A 13,981-nucleotide genomic window follows, 5' to 3' on the forward strand; every position below is an offset into this window, starting at 1 on the left:
CACGGGGTGTTAACAGGAAGTAACATTGATTTATTACTGTTAAAATTACTTGGAAAACTAGGATACTAAATGAAATCAATACATCTGTATTACGTTACAAATAACTCAAATTCAGGCAGTCGGTGCAAAAACATACGCTTGAAATGTACACTGTGCCAGATTCGCCTGCGTAACATCTGCAGAATGGGAAGATATAACAGTTTTAACGTTATGTTAAAGACGTCTATGCACTGGCATGTAGAGATATCTCCCCAGGTTAGCAAGTGAACCAACTATCCCCGTCCAGTCTACTAAACCAACACGTCAAGACGGGATAGTGACAGTACAACGGTGGCTGAAACCCTTTGCAAAACACAAATAAAACAAGTTGATGCTGAACTCGATATTTCTTCTCGACTGGTAAGTAAACAGCTGTTGAAGCTAACGCAGGCTGTGTAGCAATAGCTGATGAAGGTTGCTAACTGGATGACGTAACTGACACTGCTAATATGTCAAGTTAGTTTTTTTTTTGTTGATGTCTGGTTCAGAAGAGTTAGAATCGCGAATAACCCAACTAGCAGTCGTCTCGCCATCTACCACACAGAGGCAATTTTAAAAACGGACTTACTGACCTTGTTTGGACAATTCAAAAGGATGTTTTCTGCAGCCGATGACAAAACAAACCGTACAGAAAAACATACTAAATAGTGTCAATATATGTTTTTGCGAAAACTGTCTTGCCCAAAAACAGAGCTAAGAAGCTATGACTTAAATAATAAGCTTAACTGACGGCCACTTTCCCACTACTGGGTCCATGAATTCAAACTTTACAATCATGAGTTATAGAAAAAAGACAACTCCTAAAGAATAGCAGGGCAAAAATAGGCAAACGTCAACCAAACTGCTAAAACTCAAGAGAGACATACCGGGGGTAGATTGGACACTACAGTGACTCACCGTCGCCTCTTAACATACAAAGTGGCATTACAACACGGGACTTATATATTGCATTATACTGTGGTTATTACATTGTCAAATATTTTCTAGTTTTCATTTCTGTTTTGAAAAATTTCTATCTGGACTCTGATGACTCTCTCTTTTTTTTTGTGTGTGTGTGTGTCTCACAATTTGAGCCCAGATAGCCATGAAATCGGCTCTGGATATTCATAATCCTCAGAGGATGAATTCCAGACAAAATTCCTGCTCCCCCGGTGAAGTATTTGTTTTGATTCACCGTGACTCTTCCTGTAACGCAGCCCTGAGGAGGATTGTATTTCAAGTTCCAACACCGGTACGGCAGTAAAATAAAAAATAAAAAAAATGAAGAAAAATCATCAGAAGGTTGTTTGTTCTGTCCGACACTTCTGCATTGTGCAATGTAATGGAAATTACAGCCTCCAGCATCTGCTAGTGGGGCCTCAGACATTTTCCTCCTTGATGGTAAGTAGCAGTGGTATGCTGACATTTACTGTGAACAGCCAGTCGGGCTCACTCCACTTCGAATGCGAACATCCCCCTTCATTGCAATAAACATCACTGTATGTCAAATTGGACCGCAGCTGCAGGAAATGAGCATTTCCGTGTGCCGACACTGAACGGCAGCATTTTCCCTCAACTCTGTAATTACTCACAGAAAAGGTTTCACGTAATTTTGTGGAACGGTTTATGAACCCGGCGCTGTGTTCCTGGTCGGTTTCCTTGAGGTCAGGACGCAAGGACTGTTCCGAGCTCATCCTACATCTCAATCATTCCACTCAGACTCTCAGCATGTGCCCCAAGTAGCAATTTAGACCCTGAATAATAAAGCTAATTAGGCTTAGACAGACAATAGATAAATGCTAATTAGCGCCTAATTAAGAGAAATGACTACACAGCTGTATTTGTTTTCTGTTACCCAAAGTGCATTGGCTATACAGTACAACAGCTCCCTTGTCACAGTCACACTAATTGAAATGATGCTGAATTTATGTTGTGTGACTGACAGTGTGCTGTCATTATGTTGCATTTGCGTTTTGTGGCTTTACAAGTTTGGGACTTGCTTGGTGGAAGATATTAAAAAAAAAAAAAAAAAAAAAAAAAAGTGACAATGAGTGTGGCTTTATAAATTTATGGAAGGCATGCAGCTCATTAATTAAAACAACACGCTGCAATGTATGAAGCTTTAACACCGAGGGATGCTTCGCACAAAACAACTGATGCTCACTTCATCTCTGCAGAATTGACTTCAGCATCCTGAACACATCTGCCCGTGACTAACTCATCATAAAGCTTGCTGCTCATTAGTAAATACTTTAATAAAGATGTTAAAACTGAAAGCTCATCATGTTGTTACTATTATACTTCATGTGTCAGTGGAAAACATGACAGAGGAAAACAAGGCAACCTGGTTCTGAGAGAAACAGAACGATGTGTGGCTGACAAGACATAATGGTGCAATTTCCAATTAAAATTTCATAATTTATAATGTAGTCACTATCCTATGAAAGAAACGGCTTGCACACGCGCACGCACACGCGCACGCACATGCACATGCACAGTAGCCAGTACTTTTGGTTTGAGTGTGTAATTCACCCTAAATGAGACCATTCACTGTTTTTCTGACAATGCAACTTGTTTGCAACGCTGGTAAATTTGAAAGCTTATTTTTCCAGAACCATTATTGGTGTATGGGAGAAATAAAATGCCTGCTGTTGTATTTGTTCAGAACGCCGATAAGACAGCTGTTTGTGACAGACAAGCACGAGTCAAACGGAGTTGAATATTTCTACAAGATCACTGAAAAAAAAATTATTGTAGGGCCCAAGATGAGCACCATTGTGCATCATCATATTTATCTCTTTTATTCCTGGGAAACTAAATTGCTTTGCTGTGTCAAATTCTATTGTGCTCCTGTTTATAGGTACTTACGTTGTACGTCTCCAGCTTGACTCGGTTTTTAAAGATGTGAGTTGTGAAGTTAGCTTTCTGGAAGACTTCATCGAATGCAGCTTCATCCTTTGGAACGCGCACACACACGCACACGCACACACGCGCACGCACGCACGCACGGACGCGCACACACACACACACACACACACACACACACACACACAAAGCAAGGTAAACACAAAGTCAGGGGCAAGCGGTTTACAAGAAGTCGTCTGTTACTGTTGGACCTCCAGGCAAAATTGTAAAGGCAATTTTCTTGTCAGATGTGACCGAACTAGTTTAAGGAGAGCTGTGTGTGGTCGCGTATGTGTGTCTCTTACTGTGTCTCTGAGCTGTCCCAGCGTTTCTGCACTGTGACCCAACAGGACCTCGGCTGTCTCCTGGAAGCATGTCACCCACTGGTTATCCCCGGAGTCCGCCAAGTTGGCCTGAAAGTCAGACGGACAGATAAGACAGAGATGATGAAGGGGGGGAGGGGGGGGGGGGGATTATTTATTTGTATGTGTGATTGCAGAGGTTACAATATTGCTCATCACCGCGTGTGTGACAGGCATTAATGATGCGGTGTGACAGACTTACAGAAAGTAGGAGTCTGTATTTGAAGTTGGGGAACTCTCGGTTACACTTCTCGCAGCGGTACTGTCCGTTCTGTTGGTCTATGACCTTTTTGTTGCAGTCTGCAGATGGACAGGCCTGATACAGACAATTCTCCCTCCGTATGTACAGCACTGTCGCCACGCAGCTGAAATAATCTGCCTGAAAAGAGACACCAAACCTTGATGAGGAAGAGATCTAATTGTGGGAAAGAGCTTCATCAACAAAACGACTAAATCACATCCAACTGCTGCAGTTTGAACGTCTCAAAGACTTCATGTAATTTGCAGGTGATGCCCTCTTACACAATGTTGTGCTGAGGAGTCATTTAAGATGCAAATGGAGTTACACACTAAAAAAAAAAAAAAAAAAGAAATCATTTTAAACCAACCAAACACTTTCATGTCATCACTAAAAACATTTGTACTGCGTGTTGTATATTTTATTTTTCACCCCGTTGCTCCTGCACAAGAAAAAAATTGAAAGAAGCAGTTTGTTCCAATGTCATGCCAACTTCACCAGTTCCACATTTAACGCAGTACTTCTGTTCCAGAAATACTGCGTTAAATGTGGAACTGCTCTACTCCTGCATGGAGCAGGGGGGTAAAGACAATGTAGAGGTTTGATTCACAGGATACTCATCACTGGCTGTCAAAAGCATAATTAAAGTCATGTGGTAGATTGACAGAAGGCAGGACAACAGAGAAGCAGTGTTATAGATCATCTCATTTCCCTGTTTATCTGGCAGCTTTCTCCTTTGAATGTGTTGGTGTTTGCTTGTAGCGCTGGCAGATGTTAAAACATCAATATTACTGTAGCTGTCCTTGTGACTGCCTGACAGTTCCCTCGTTTCATTAAAATTTCAGAACATACCCATCTGATTCCTTTTTTTGGAGTCTCAGATTTGAATAAAACTGTGTTACCAAGATGTTTTCGGGTGCATTTTCGATGGGGCAAAAATAAATACATGTTGTAGACGGAAAACAGCTTCTAGTTTCAGGCTGTTCGTGTGTGGTATGTACGCATGTAATCTAAATACAGCTGGGAAAATTACATATTTTGTTGATTGTTATTAAACAGTAAAGTAGTAAATACATCCACTGCAGTAGACAGACATTACAAGTGACCGTTCTTCAAATGTTAATGCAAAGTTTGGTCACCCTTTAACTTTCAAAGTTTTAGGACTTGTTGAACCTCAACAGACTCAAAATTGTCATCAGACATTGTCAGCTGATGACATTTCCAGAGCTGATCAATTTCGGGAGTCCTCAAAGCAGCTACCTGAGGATCTGAAAATGAAGTGATACCAACTAAAGATAAAACAAACCCCCAGTGATGCACTGTTCCATTGTACAAACAAGAGTCCCGTCTATTGATGGAGCCATCAGTACAAAATCTTATCAGAGACCTCATCAGAAAACTGAACATCTGACGTTTAGAGAGAAAAAAGGGAGTGCCATTTGATAAAAGTACACGTTGCCAACTGTTTGGGAGAGAGGGAAGAATATATAAATAAATATTGTTCAATTATGGATGCAAATGTCATGCAATCAGTCCAAAAAGTGCAAAGAGGCTGGCTTCTACAGCAGGACAATGATTTCAACAACTGCTGCTTAATCGCTTTTGATTTGATAAATTTATAGAATAAAACATAAGAGTGCATTCATGTTTCCATTTGAAGAAATGCTCATTATTTTTAAACGTCTGTTCGCTGCACGGGGTGTATTTCTTTCTTTCACTTCAACAATCAACCAAATATGTAATTTGCTCAAATGTTTGCACGCAACTCAAACACAGCCAGATACACGAGTGACCGCGACACTAATGCACTTGCAACAGATAACTGCGGACTTTTAAGCTCTAAAAGTCTCTTCTTGTGTCATCTAAACTGACATATTGTATATATGGCAGCTCCTTGACAGTTTACATTACACCAATCATTTTCTGTTGAGCACATCTACTAAGAACCAGGCACATTTAAAATGCAGTTTCCTGTTAACAATAGAGATTCAGTAGGTACCATCCTTATTTAATTTTGAGGCTGGATGATAAAAAAAAAAAAAAAAAAAGAAGGAAATCCTGTCCCTGTAGAAAAATTGGATCAACTCTTTCTATCTGTACTTTTCATTGCATTACCAGGATTTAAGTAAAAACGTCAAAGATCTCTGTTTCGTTCTCTTCGGCGTCACCTCTGTGACATCGGTCTACTGGCAGTCACGTTGCTTCACACGAGTTGAGGAGCGAGCCTGTTGCGTGAGCTCCACCCGCCCTCTGCTTGGTTATCTGCCGTGTGCAATTTGTGATTTTTCCCGGGAATGTCGTCACAAACAGCCAACATGTTCAGTTTGTAATCCTGCAACCGTAAGGGCTTCCATCAGTGGACTACAGGCTCAGTCATCATTGCGTTACCTAATTCAACAATAGGTGGTGACGTGCAAGATATTTATTTTTATGAAAATCGAGATTATGACTTTAAATGTCATCACAATTTTCACACTTCAGATCTTAGAAATCACATATTGGAACATCAGATGGGAATAACTTCAAACATGACTGGATAACGGGCTCATTCACCTTTATGTTACCTCATTTGGAGAAAGATAGTGATGTAACAGACTAAACTTTTCACAAGCAGCAATCCTAAAGACGATGAATGGGCCGGAACGAGATATCTCATCAAAGCATTTGTTATGTAGGAAGAAACATCTTGGGCGATGAAATAGATGCCAGGTGGCGCAGGCCGCAAGACCACAGTGAGTAATCACAATCCCACAGTACGAGAGTTTACATCACAAAAGAGTGGCACGGTACAACAACGATTTCAGAGCAATCACTACTTTAAACTCTTTTCTTGTTTGGCTCAACAGAAAATGACCACAAAAGGTTAGCTCTCCTATCTGCCGTTACCGCATTGGATGCATGATAGCAACTGTGAAGGCGAAGTTCATTCACTCATGACCATTAAAGGACTTCAGTTGAAGGGATATGGTGATAATTAAAATTGTACCATCTGCACAGAAAGTGTGCAGGAAAAGTTCATAACAATGGTCTGATAGAAGTTCCAGGAAACAGACAAACATGACAACATTAGAAAGACACTCATCAGCGCTCTGGATGAATGATCTTGGATGGTAGCTTTTCCACATCCAAATGCTCTGAATATTATTCTGGTATTTTCTTGTCTAAACTTATTATTTTCAAATCATTCCCCAAATGTTATGAAACTAAAGCACACGTGAGAAGGGGAAAAAAAAGGAAGATGAAGAGGAGCAAAAGTGCTGCTTCTCATCCAGGCAGTTTTAAGAAAAGGCAGCTCAGGGTGAGAAGGAGAAATATTTAATAAAAATAGAAATAAAAACTCAGATCAAACTTTGGCATCAACTGTAAAACTGGTGCCAACGAGTCAGTCCAGCTGGTAGATGCACGCTGTTTACACATCTCTATTTGACTTCCAAACAATCTTGGAACACTTTAAAAAGGGAGCAGAGGGAGTTTGAGAATTCTTTGCATAATAGATGCAAGATGAGACGAATCTCTCTCTCGTCCTCCCTCTAATACAGAAATTGTGCTAATGTACACACACAGACACACGCACACGCACGCACACACACATGTACACGCACACAGGAATACCGTGCAAGGTTGTAGGCAAAGATCCAAAACTTGCGCATTTGCAATACAGATACAATGAGCTAAACTTCTTTCTCTTATGAATTTAAATTAAAGTGTACACAGTCAAACAGAATTAAATTAAAATGCAGCGATGTTGCTGTAATTTAAACTGATATTAGCACCTTAGGCGGCAGAACTCACACTGGTAAAATCAACAACTAAAAAGGAAAGAAATGCTAATTCTGGGGGGAAAAGGCTATTCTCTCATCCTGTGGAGAAGCGCGGCATTCGATTTCCATAAATATAAATATAAAGAATGCACACAGCAGATGAACTAGGTCTCATTGGGAAGAGGCGCACACGTGTATGCGCATGCATGCAAGCAGACGCGCTCAAGCACAAGGTGATAAATGTGATATACATGTACATGTGAGGAAGCACAGGTTTTTCTTCTACCAGGAGAACGGGCCTTAAATAAGATGTTGGAATTACAGCCAGAATTTAAAATGAACTGCTTTAAAAATGCATTGTAAACCACAACTACAAGCTCTGGCTGGGCCAGACTCATTACTAATGTTGGCCTAAATGAGTCTATCAAAGGCTCTTTCTAGGATGCTGGCCAAATTCTTACACACTGACGGAGCAATGGTGCTCCTTTGTTATACAACCCACACTTTCTGTAAAGTGTTTAGTAAGAGCACTGAATGTGAAAAGGCCATTGTGTTCTCAGCAATCCTTAGGAGAGGGTAGATGCTGCCCTGTGTCCCCACGACCTCCACGGATGCTGTCAGTCAGACTTAGAGCCCTCTGACACTTTTGTCCCGCAAGCTACCACTGACTCACAGCCTCATAATCTGTCCATCCATCCATCTACCCAGTACCCATGCCAAACAGCAAGAACCCTTCTGAAACACTTAGTAAGAAGTTTTTTTTTTAATTAGGAGAATTTCTCCCGTTAGCAACAGCCCTTTCCCCCTCAACACTCCACTCCCATGTTTCCGCCCCGTGTGCCTGCCTCATCACATTTTGCAGACTTGGGCAGATTGGAGCGCTGGAAGGCTGAAGAGGTGGGAAGGCGATGGGTGGGGACGGTGGTAGGAGGGTGGATGTCGCAGAAAGAAGAGAGCAGGATGCTTTTTTTCTTCTTCTTTTTTTTAGATGGAAGGAGGGAGGGAGGGCTCGTTGAGGGTTTCTGATGTTGGCAGGTGCTATAGACAATCGGAGGCTAGAGGTCAGTGGGATCTGTACCATAGTGATTCCATCAAAACTGACCACTCAAAATAAATCCCAGCGCATTTCTCATCGTCTCTCCCCTTCTCCCTCTGCATTCTAGTATGTACACGGAAGCCTTGGGGCAAAGTCTTAACCTTAAGCGCCGAACAGAACCTAGAGGAGCAGCATAACTAACACCGCGCACAAACACAGTCGCAGACACAAAAATATGCAGGCAGACTCACCTAAAGATTCACACACTGAAAATAGTTTTCATTCTTATCACACCAAAACCCTGTGTCACCTCCTGGCACCTAAATGCAATTAAAATTTGTATGTGGAAGGGCAACCAAGTGAAAATCTACTTCACATAATTGACGTGACTGCACATGCCAACTTTAATGCTTGTCCCAAAACCCCAACACACACACACACACACACACACACACAAACATGTTGCTACATTAATTAGAAATGGCTTGTCCCCTTACATACACACACACAGATACACAAACAGTCAGTCATGCACATGCATGGAGGCAAACAGGTAGAACGTCAAATTAGATTCCTTCAAAGTACCAACTAATGATTTGGATTCCATTATTATAACCAAAGCTGCAGCCTCAGAGTGTGTGATGGACAACCTTCTTAAAGCCTTGCAATTACAGAAACAGTTGGGGGGTACACAGGGCAGAGAGAGAAGAAGCGAGACGAGAGGAAAAGACAAAGAGAATAAGAGAAAGGGAAAAAAGAGCCACAATCTTCACTCCTTTTTTTTTTTTTTTTTCCATTTTCACAGCCTTACTCCCTCCCTTTCCTCAACACCGGTTTGTAAGTGACATGAAGTTTAAGTGGCTCTGCCTGACTTTCCTACTCGTCTCTCACTCTCCCACATTTTCCGTCTGCACCACTTCCCTTCTGGTAATGTTATGCCTTATAGGCATCCTCCACCTCCAACACATAATTAGAAATCTTTATTAGAAACGACATTGATCTTGAAGCTACTCGTAAGTTGCTTCCAATTAAACGGGATGAAGGAGGGAGAGGAGGCTGATATAAACCTAATTAATTAGATAGCGAGTTTTAGGAGTGGCATATACCACTTAAATGCACTCCACTTTTAGTTGAAAGCATGATAATTCTGTGCAATGACACTTCTTAAAATGGCACGCAGTTTAGTTCGAGAGTTCTTACGTGCTCCTCCGATGGCGTCCGGCACTGCTGCTAATATGTGAGCGTCACTATCTCCCTCCCACAGCTAAAACAAGAGAAGCATGACTCTAATGTCTAATCCATGAAGTCATAGCAAGGCACAGCTGCTCTGTTTACAGTGAATTGAAGACTGACTGTGGATTTGTGTTCGTCTAAATGCTAACATTCAAAGGAGAATGAGCAGCAGTTAAAAATGACAAAATCCATGTCTGCTTACAGGAAATCTTCTTTGATAGTTGTTACTGAGACGCTGTGTGACAAGCACATTATGACCCTGTGACGTTTAGTGACAGGGGGGTGTTTTTGGCATGCCTGTTGTTAATTCAGTTCAATTCAAATGGTTTTTAGTGGCATGACCATATTCAGATAGAGAATTGCTCAAGCCTTGCATGAATTCTAACATGAATTTACAAGACATCCAGAACCTTTTAAAAAAAACACAAAAAAAACAGACAGGAAAACCGTGAAAAAATAAAAACACAGAACTTTCTGTTTGTACAATATAAAAAGTATGATTCAGGAACCTGAGCAGTGTGTTTGAAAGCTCACTTCAAAAGTAGCAGATTTAAGCCTGTTGACACTCCCGGCATAAAGAGGTGGGTAAGTTGTTTTCAGCTGTATGTATAACTCACAAAGCACTGGCCATAATGATAGGGTATTAAGAGCAAGCAAGTGAAGGAAGTCAAGACAATGCAAGAGTTGCACTCTTCATTGAAATTCAATCAACATGATGGATCTGTTTCTGTGTGACTGCAAACTTTGGTGCAGAACAGTGACGCTCTACCTCCTTGATTCCCTGCGACTGACACCAAAACCCGATGTTAACCGTGCCAGTCTTACAACGCCGAAAAGATTTTCTGCTAGAAAACGCCGCTGTACTGTCGCCATGCTGTTACATCATCTGCAAAGGGTTTCCTTCACTCCTCTTCAAACAGTAGTCAGCTGTCCGAGCGAGAGAAGGATTTTCTGATGCACATTTCAACCTGCTTCAAGCCAATGTTTTCACAAAGAACTGACTCAAGAGATTCAACTAAAACTGACACACAAATGACAAGATTTACTTTTTGCTCTCTCTCGTGATTTAGTTTTTCCTTCCGATCTGCTGTAGATTCCCAGTTGTGTGACTCAAGACACAGTAAATAAACCAATCTGCAACTAAAAAATAAATCTAAACTTGACTTACACAGTGTTATAGCAACATTTCAAATTAAATAATCAGTATCAGAGTTGCTTGTCGTTAACATAATGCTTCCTACATTCAGCCCTTTACAGTAGACTGCACTGGATCAAGTGATAAATCAATTTACAACCAAAGCCAATTAAACAGAAACATTTAAAGGACCACTTAACCCCAATTATTGTCCAGTAATGGTCCCTAGCCATGGCAATAACTGTAGTTTCATCTGTCTTTATCTTTAGATTTCTGTCTCTGATATTTATTGGAATTTGGGTGAACAAACCCTTTAAAAAGACACTTTTCTTTCGTTCTTTTAGAGTAATGCCCTCCTATGTGCATGAATGTGTGCACTGCACCTTCTCTCCTTGTCCCATGGCTTCATTCTTAATGTCGCTCAGCATTTTCCAGTTCATCTGTGATCTGCCGCCTGTTGCCCTGGTCTCTGTCAGCGATTGGCTGTCGACTGCGAAGCCTTCCCGGTCATACCTGTAATGTGGACATTAAGGCGCACGGCACGCATGCACAAATAAATGTATGCGCAATCACACTTGTACTCTGACGCAAACACACAGTACACATGTCAAATTGAATGTAGATTATCAAGGAAGTAGGGAAAAGAAAAGGAGGGTTTGATGAGTCAAATGAAAAATACAGTGTGGTTGAGAACAAACTAATGATCCCAGGATACTGAGGTGATTAGACTGAACTAGATGCACATTAGTCACGTAGTGGATCTATCAATCCCTTTGTGAAAGGATATTGTGGAAGGAAAGTGTGTGTGTAAGTGTGTGTAAGTGTGTGTGTGTGTGTGTGTGTGTGTGTGTGTGTGTGTGTGTGTGTGTGTGTGTGTGTGTGTGTGTGTTTACATGTTTGAATGCGTGTTACATTAACACACTTAGCTTTTCCCTGGAAAGGCGATACCATCGAATTACTTACTACACTGGATCAATTATTATCTACAGAAAGCATCTTCAGTCATGACTGAATTGCTCCCTTAATCCCTTAACTGATTTAAAACCGAGGCATCTGTATCTAGCAGTACATTTGAGCTGACATATGGACAGATGCACTCATGGATCAATCAGCGTTTAACATTTATAAACATCACAGCTCATATATTATTAGTTCACTGAGCAAAAAGAGAAACAAAAAAACGTGTCTATCTCTCATCTCATTGTCTATCCACTCCATCTATTTATTTATGTACCTTTTTAATATTCTCTTTAAAATCTTTTGCATCAGCGCGGCTCCTGCTCTGTATTCAAGCTGAGGGGAGCAATCTAATCAAGGCATCATCCAAATTCATCAGTTTTCCTTGAATTATGCAAGCAAGCGTGGTCCAAACAATCCCACATAGCACCTCATCGCCACAGGGACTCGAGTCAGACAGAAACTCTTTTGTCTTTGCAAAGTGCAGATCTAAATGTTAAAAAGAGGTGAAAAACCGTCTGTCTGCTCCTTAAATAACTTCATTGTCATTCATTCGCCGCTGTCAGCATGTAAACTGGAGAGAGGACCAAACAGCAGCAGAGATCAGGGGGATTAGAGGAGCATGGAAGGAGTGATGAAAGGAGGCAGGGCACCGTTTCTTAGTTATTTAGTCTTTTGAATACCAGGATGAAATGCTGTATTGACCAGAGACTAAGAAGACCAAGACTAAAGCTGGAGAAATGGAGCCTCAACCTCCTCTTTCTCCAACACATACAAGTTGCTGCTGTAACTAATACAACGCACAAAAACGGCCATACTTATGGTTCATAGTTGAATTACCAAAATTTATAAACCAGATATTAACAACTGAAAGTGTTAAGAGAACAATGCCCACAGGTACCACAGAAACACCTCCCCTCATTTACTGTACTCACACTTTGAAGCTGTGCGTTTGCAGTTTGATGTAATTTAACGCCGAAGAATAGCTTTCAAGCGCAACACACAGGCAATCATATGCACACTGAAGCATTGTTGTGTACACACATAGGGGTGGGGTGTGTGTGTGTGTGTGGGGGGGGACAACAGAAAATCCCATTTATATTTCAGCGGTGGCCAGACTCGGGAACAGCCTTAATGAGAGAATGAGTCATAATTCAAAATCCCTCCACAGGAGCTGCTAATAGGAATCCAGTTTGATGCGGTTTACCGTGTCACCATGTTTCTAGCACGTACAGTAGCAGTTCAGAGCTGGAATCCAGAAATATCTGTGTGCTGCTTCTCTGTTCCTCCCTCCATCCAGTACTGTCTACATCCTGTCTGGAGTCCCGCTGGGACTGAGGGGGCACATGCCACCAGTCTCCTGACATGTGCTCATCGGAGCTTCATCAGTGTGTGTGTGTGTGTGTGTGTGTGTGTGTGTGTGTGTGTGTGTGTGTGTGTGTGTGTGTGTGTGTGCGCGCACTGTTGCATTTATCATAGTTTATTTCATGTACACAAGCAATAAGAGTGACAACAATCTGTATTAGTACAGAGTGATTTATCTGTGGGTTTACACATGCTGTGTTGTGTGCTGTGTTTGTGATGAAGTGCCAGCATGACCACAACATGTGGACAATTCTGAATGTGATTATCGATGTTTGTGTGCATGTGCGTGTGTGTGTGTGTGATTGTTGATGACTCACCAGGCCCTCAGTCTAAAGGCCTCCGGTATGTCTGGGTTGACCATGACTGTTGAGCTGAACAAAGCAGAGAGAGATCTGCCCCCAAAATCAGACAAGCGAGCGCCTTTGATGGCAACCACAGGCTGCCCGGAGCCGTCAAACTTCTCCGCCTGAAGACGGAGAAAAAAAAAAAAATAGCGTCAAAGGCAATAACAGAGGAGAGAATATGAGACGGCAAAAGCAGTTGTGTTTTTGTCTCTTACATGTTTAGTCTGTGAGTGCAGCTTGGAGACAGCAGAAAGTAATATGTGGTATCGTCTGCTCTTATAATTGGACAACCTACAAGTTAATTTGAAAGTCATTTCTGGATTTGGGCAAAGAGGAGGGATTAGCTCTTGCAGATCGAATGGGCTTAGAGAAGAATAGTGCCATTCCATGCACATTCGAGAGTTATTTAGCCTTCTGTCTCAAATCAGAGACTCCGGTCCAAAACAGTCCTGAAGGTCACAGGAATGATTTGACTGATCCAAATTTTACAGCCCAGAAAACCCAATCAAAGTGTTCTGAACGCAAGAGCACCCTCAGAGATGTGATACGTGTGCTTGCACATGTGCGTTGACACGGATGCATACGCGCATACACGCATGGGCACCTTCATAAACACACTATTAATTAC

General features: G+C 41.5%; 1 protein-coding gene across 3 annotated transcripts in view; it reads right to left on the minus strand.

Annotated features, from left to right (window-relative positions):
• Window positions 1–13,981, minus strand: part of LOC138196311 (replication protein A 70 kDa DNA-binding subunit-like) — a 36,754-nt gene that overhangs the window by 6,744 nt on the left and 16,029 nt on the right. For all 3 annotated transcript variants that reach the window (XM_069146213.1, XM_069146212.1, XM_069146214.1), the window contains 5 exons: window positions 13,327–13,475; window positions 11,071–11,200; window positions 3,487–3,663; window positions 3,228–3,335; window positions 2,887–2,973 (listed from right to left, as the gene is read on the minus strand). In XM_069146213.1, the coding sequence (XP_069002314.1) occupies window positions 2,887–2,973; window positions 3,228–3,335; window positions 3,487–3,663; window positions 11,071–11,200; window positions 13,327–13,475 (651 nt within the window). The remainder of the gene's footprint in view (window positions 1–2,886; window positions 2,974–3,227; window positions 3,336–3,486; window positions 3,664–11,070; window positions 11,201–13,326; window positions 13,476–13,981) is intronic.

The sequence above is a fragment of the Embiotoca jacksoni genome, unplaced genomic scaffold, assembly GCF_022577435.1.
Source record: "Embiotoca jacksoni isolate LCO1_2020_lvr unplaced genomic scaffold, fEmbJac1.0.p SCAF_13, whole genome shotgun sequence".
Taxonomy (NCBI): domain Eukaryota; kingdom Metazoa; phylum Chordata; class Actinopteri; family Embiotocidae; genus Embiotoca; species Embiotoca jacksoni.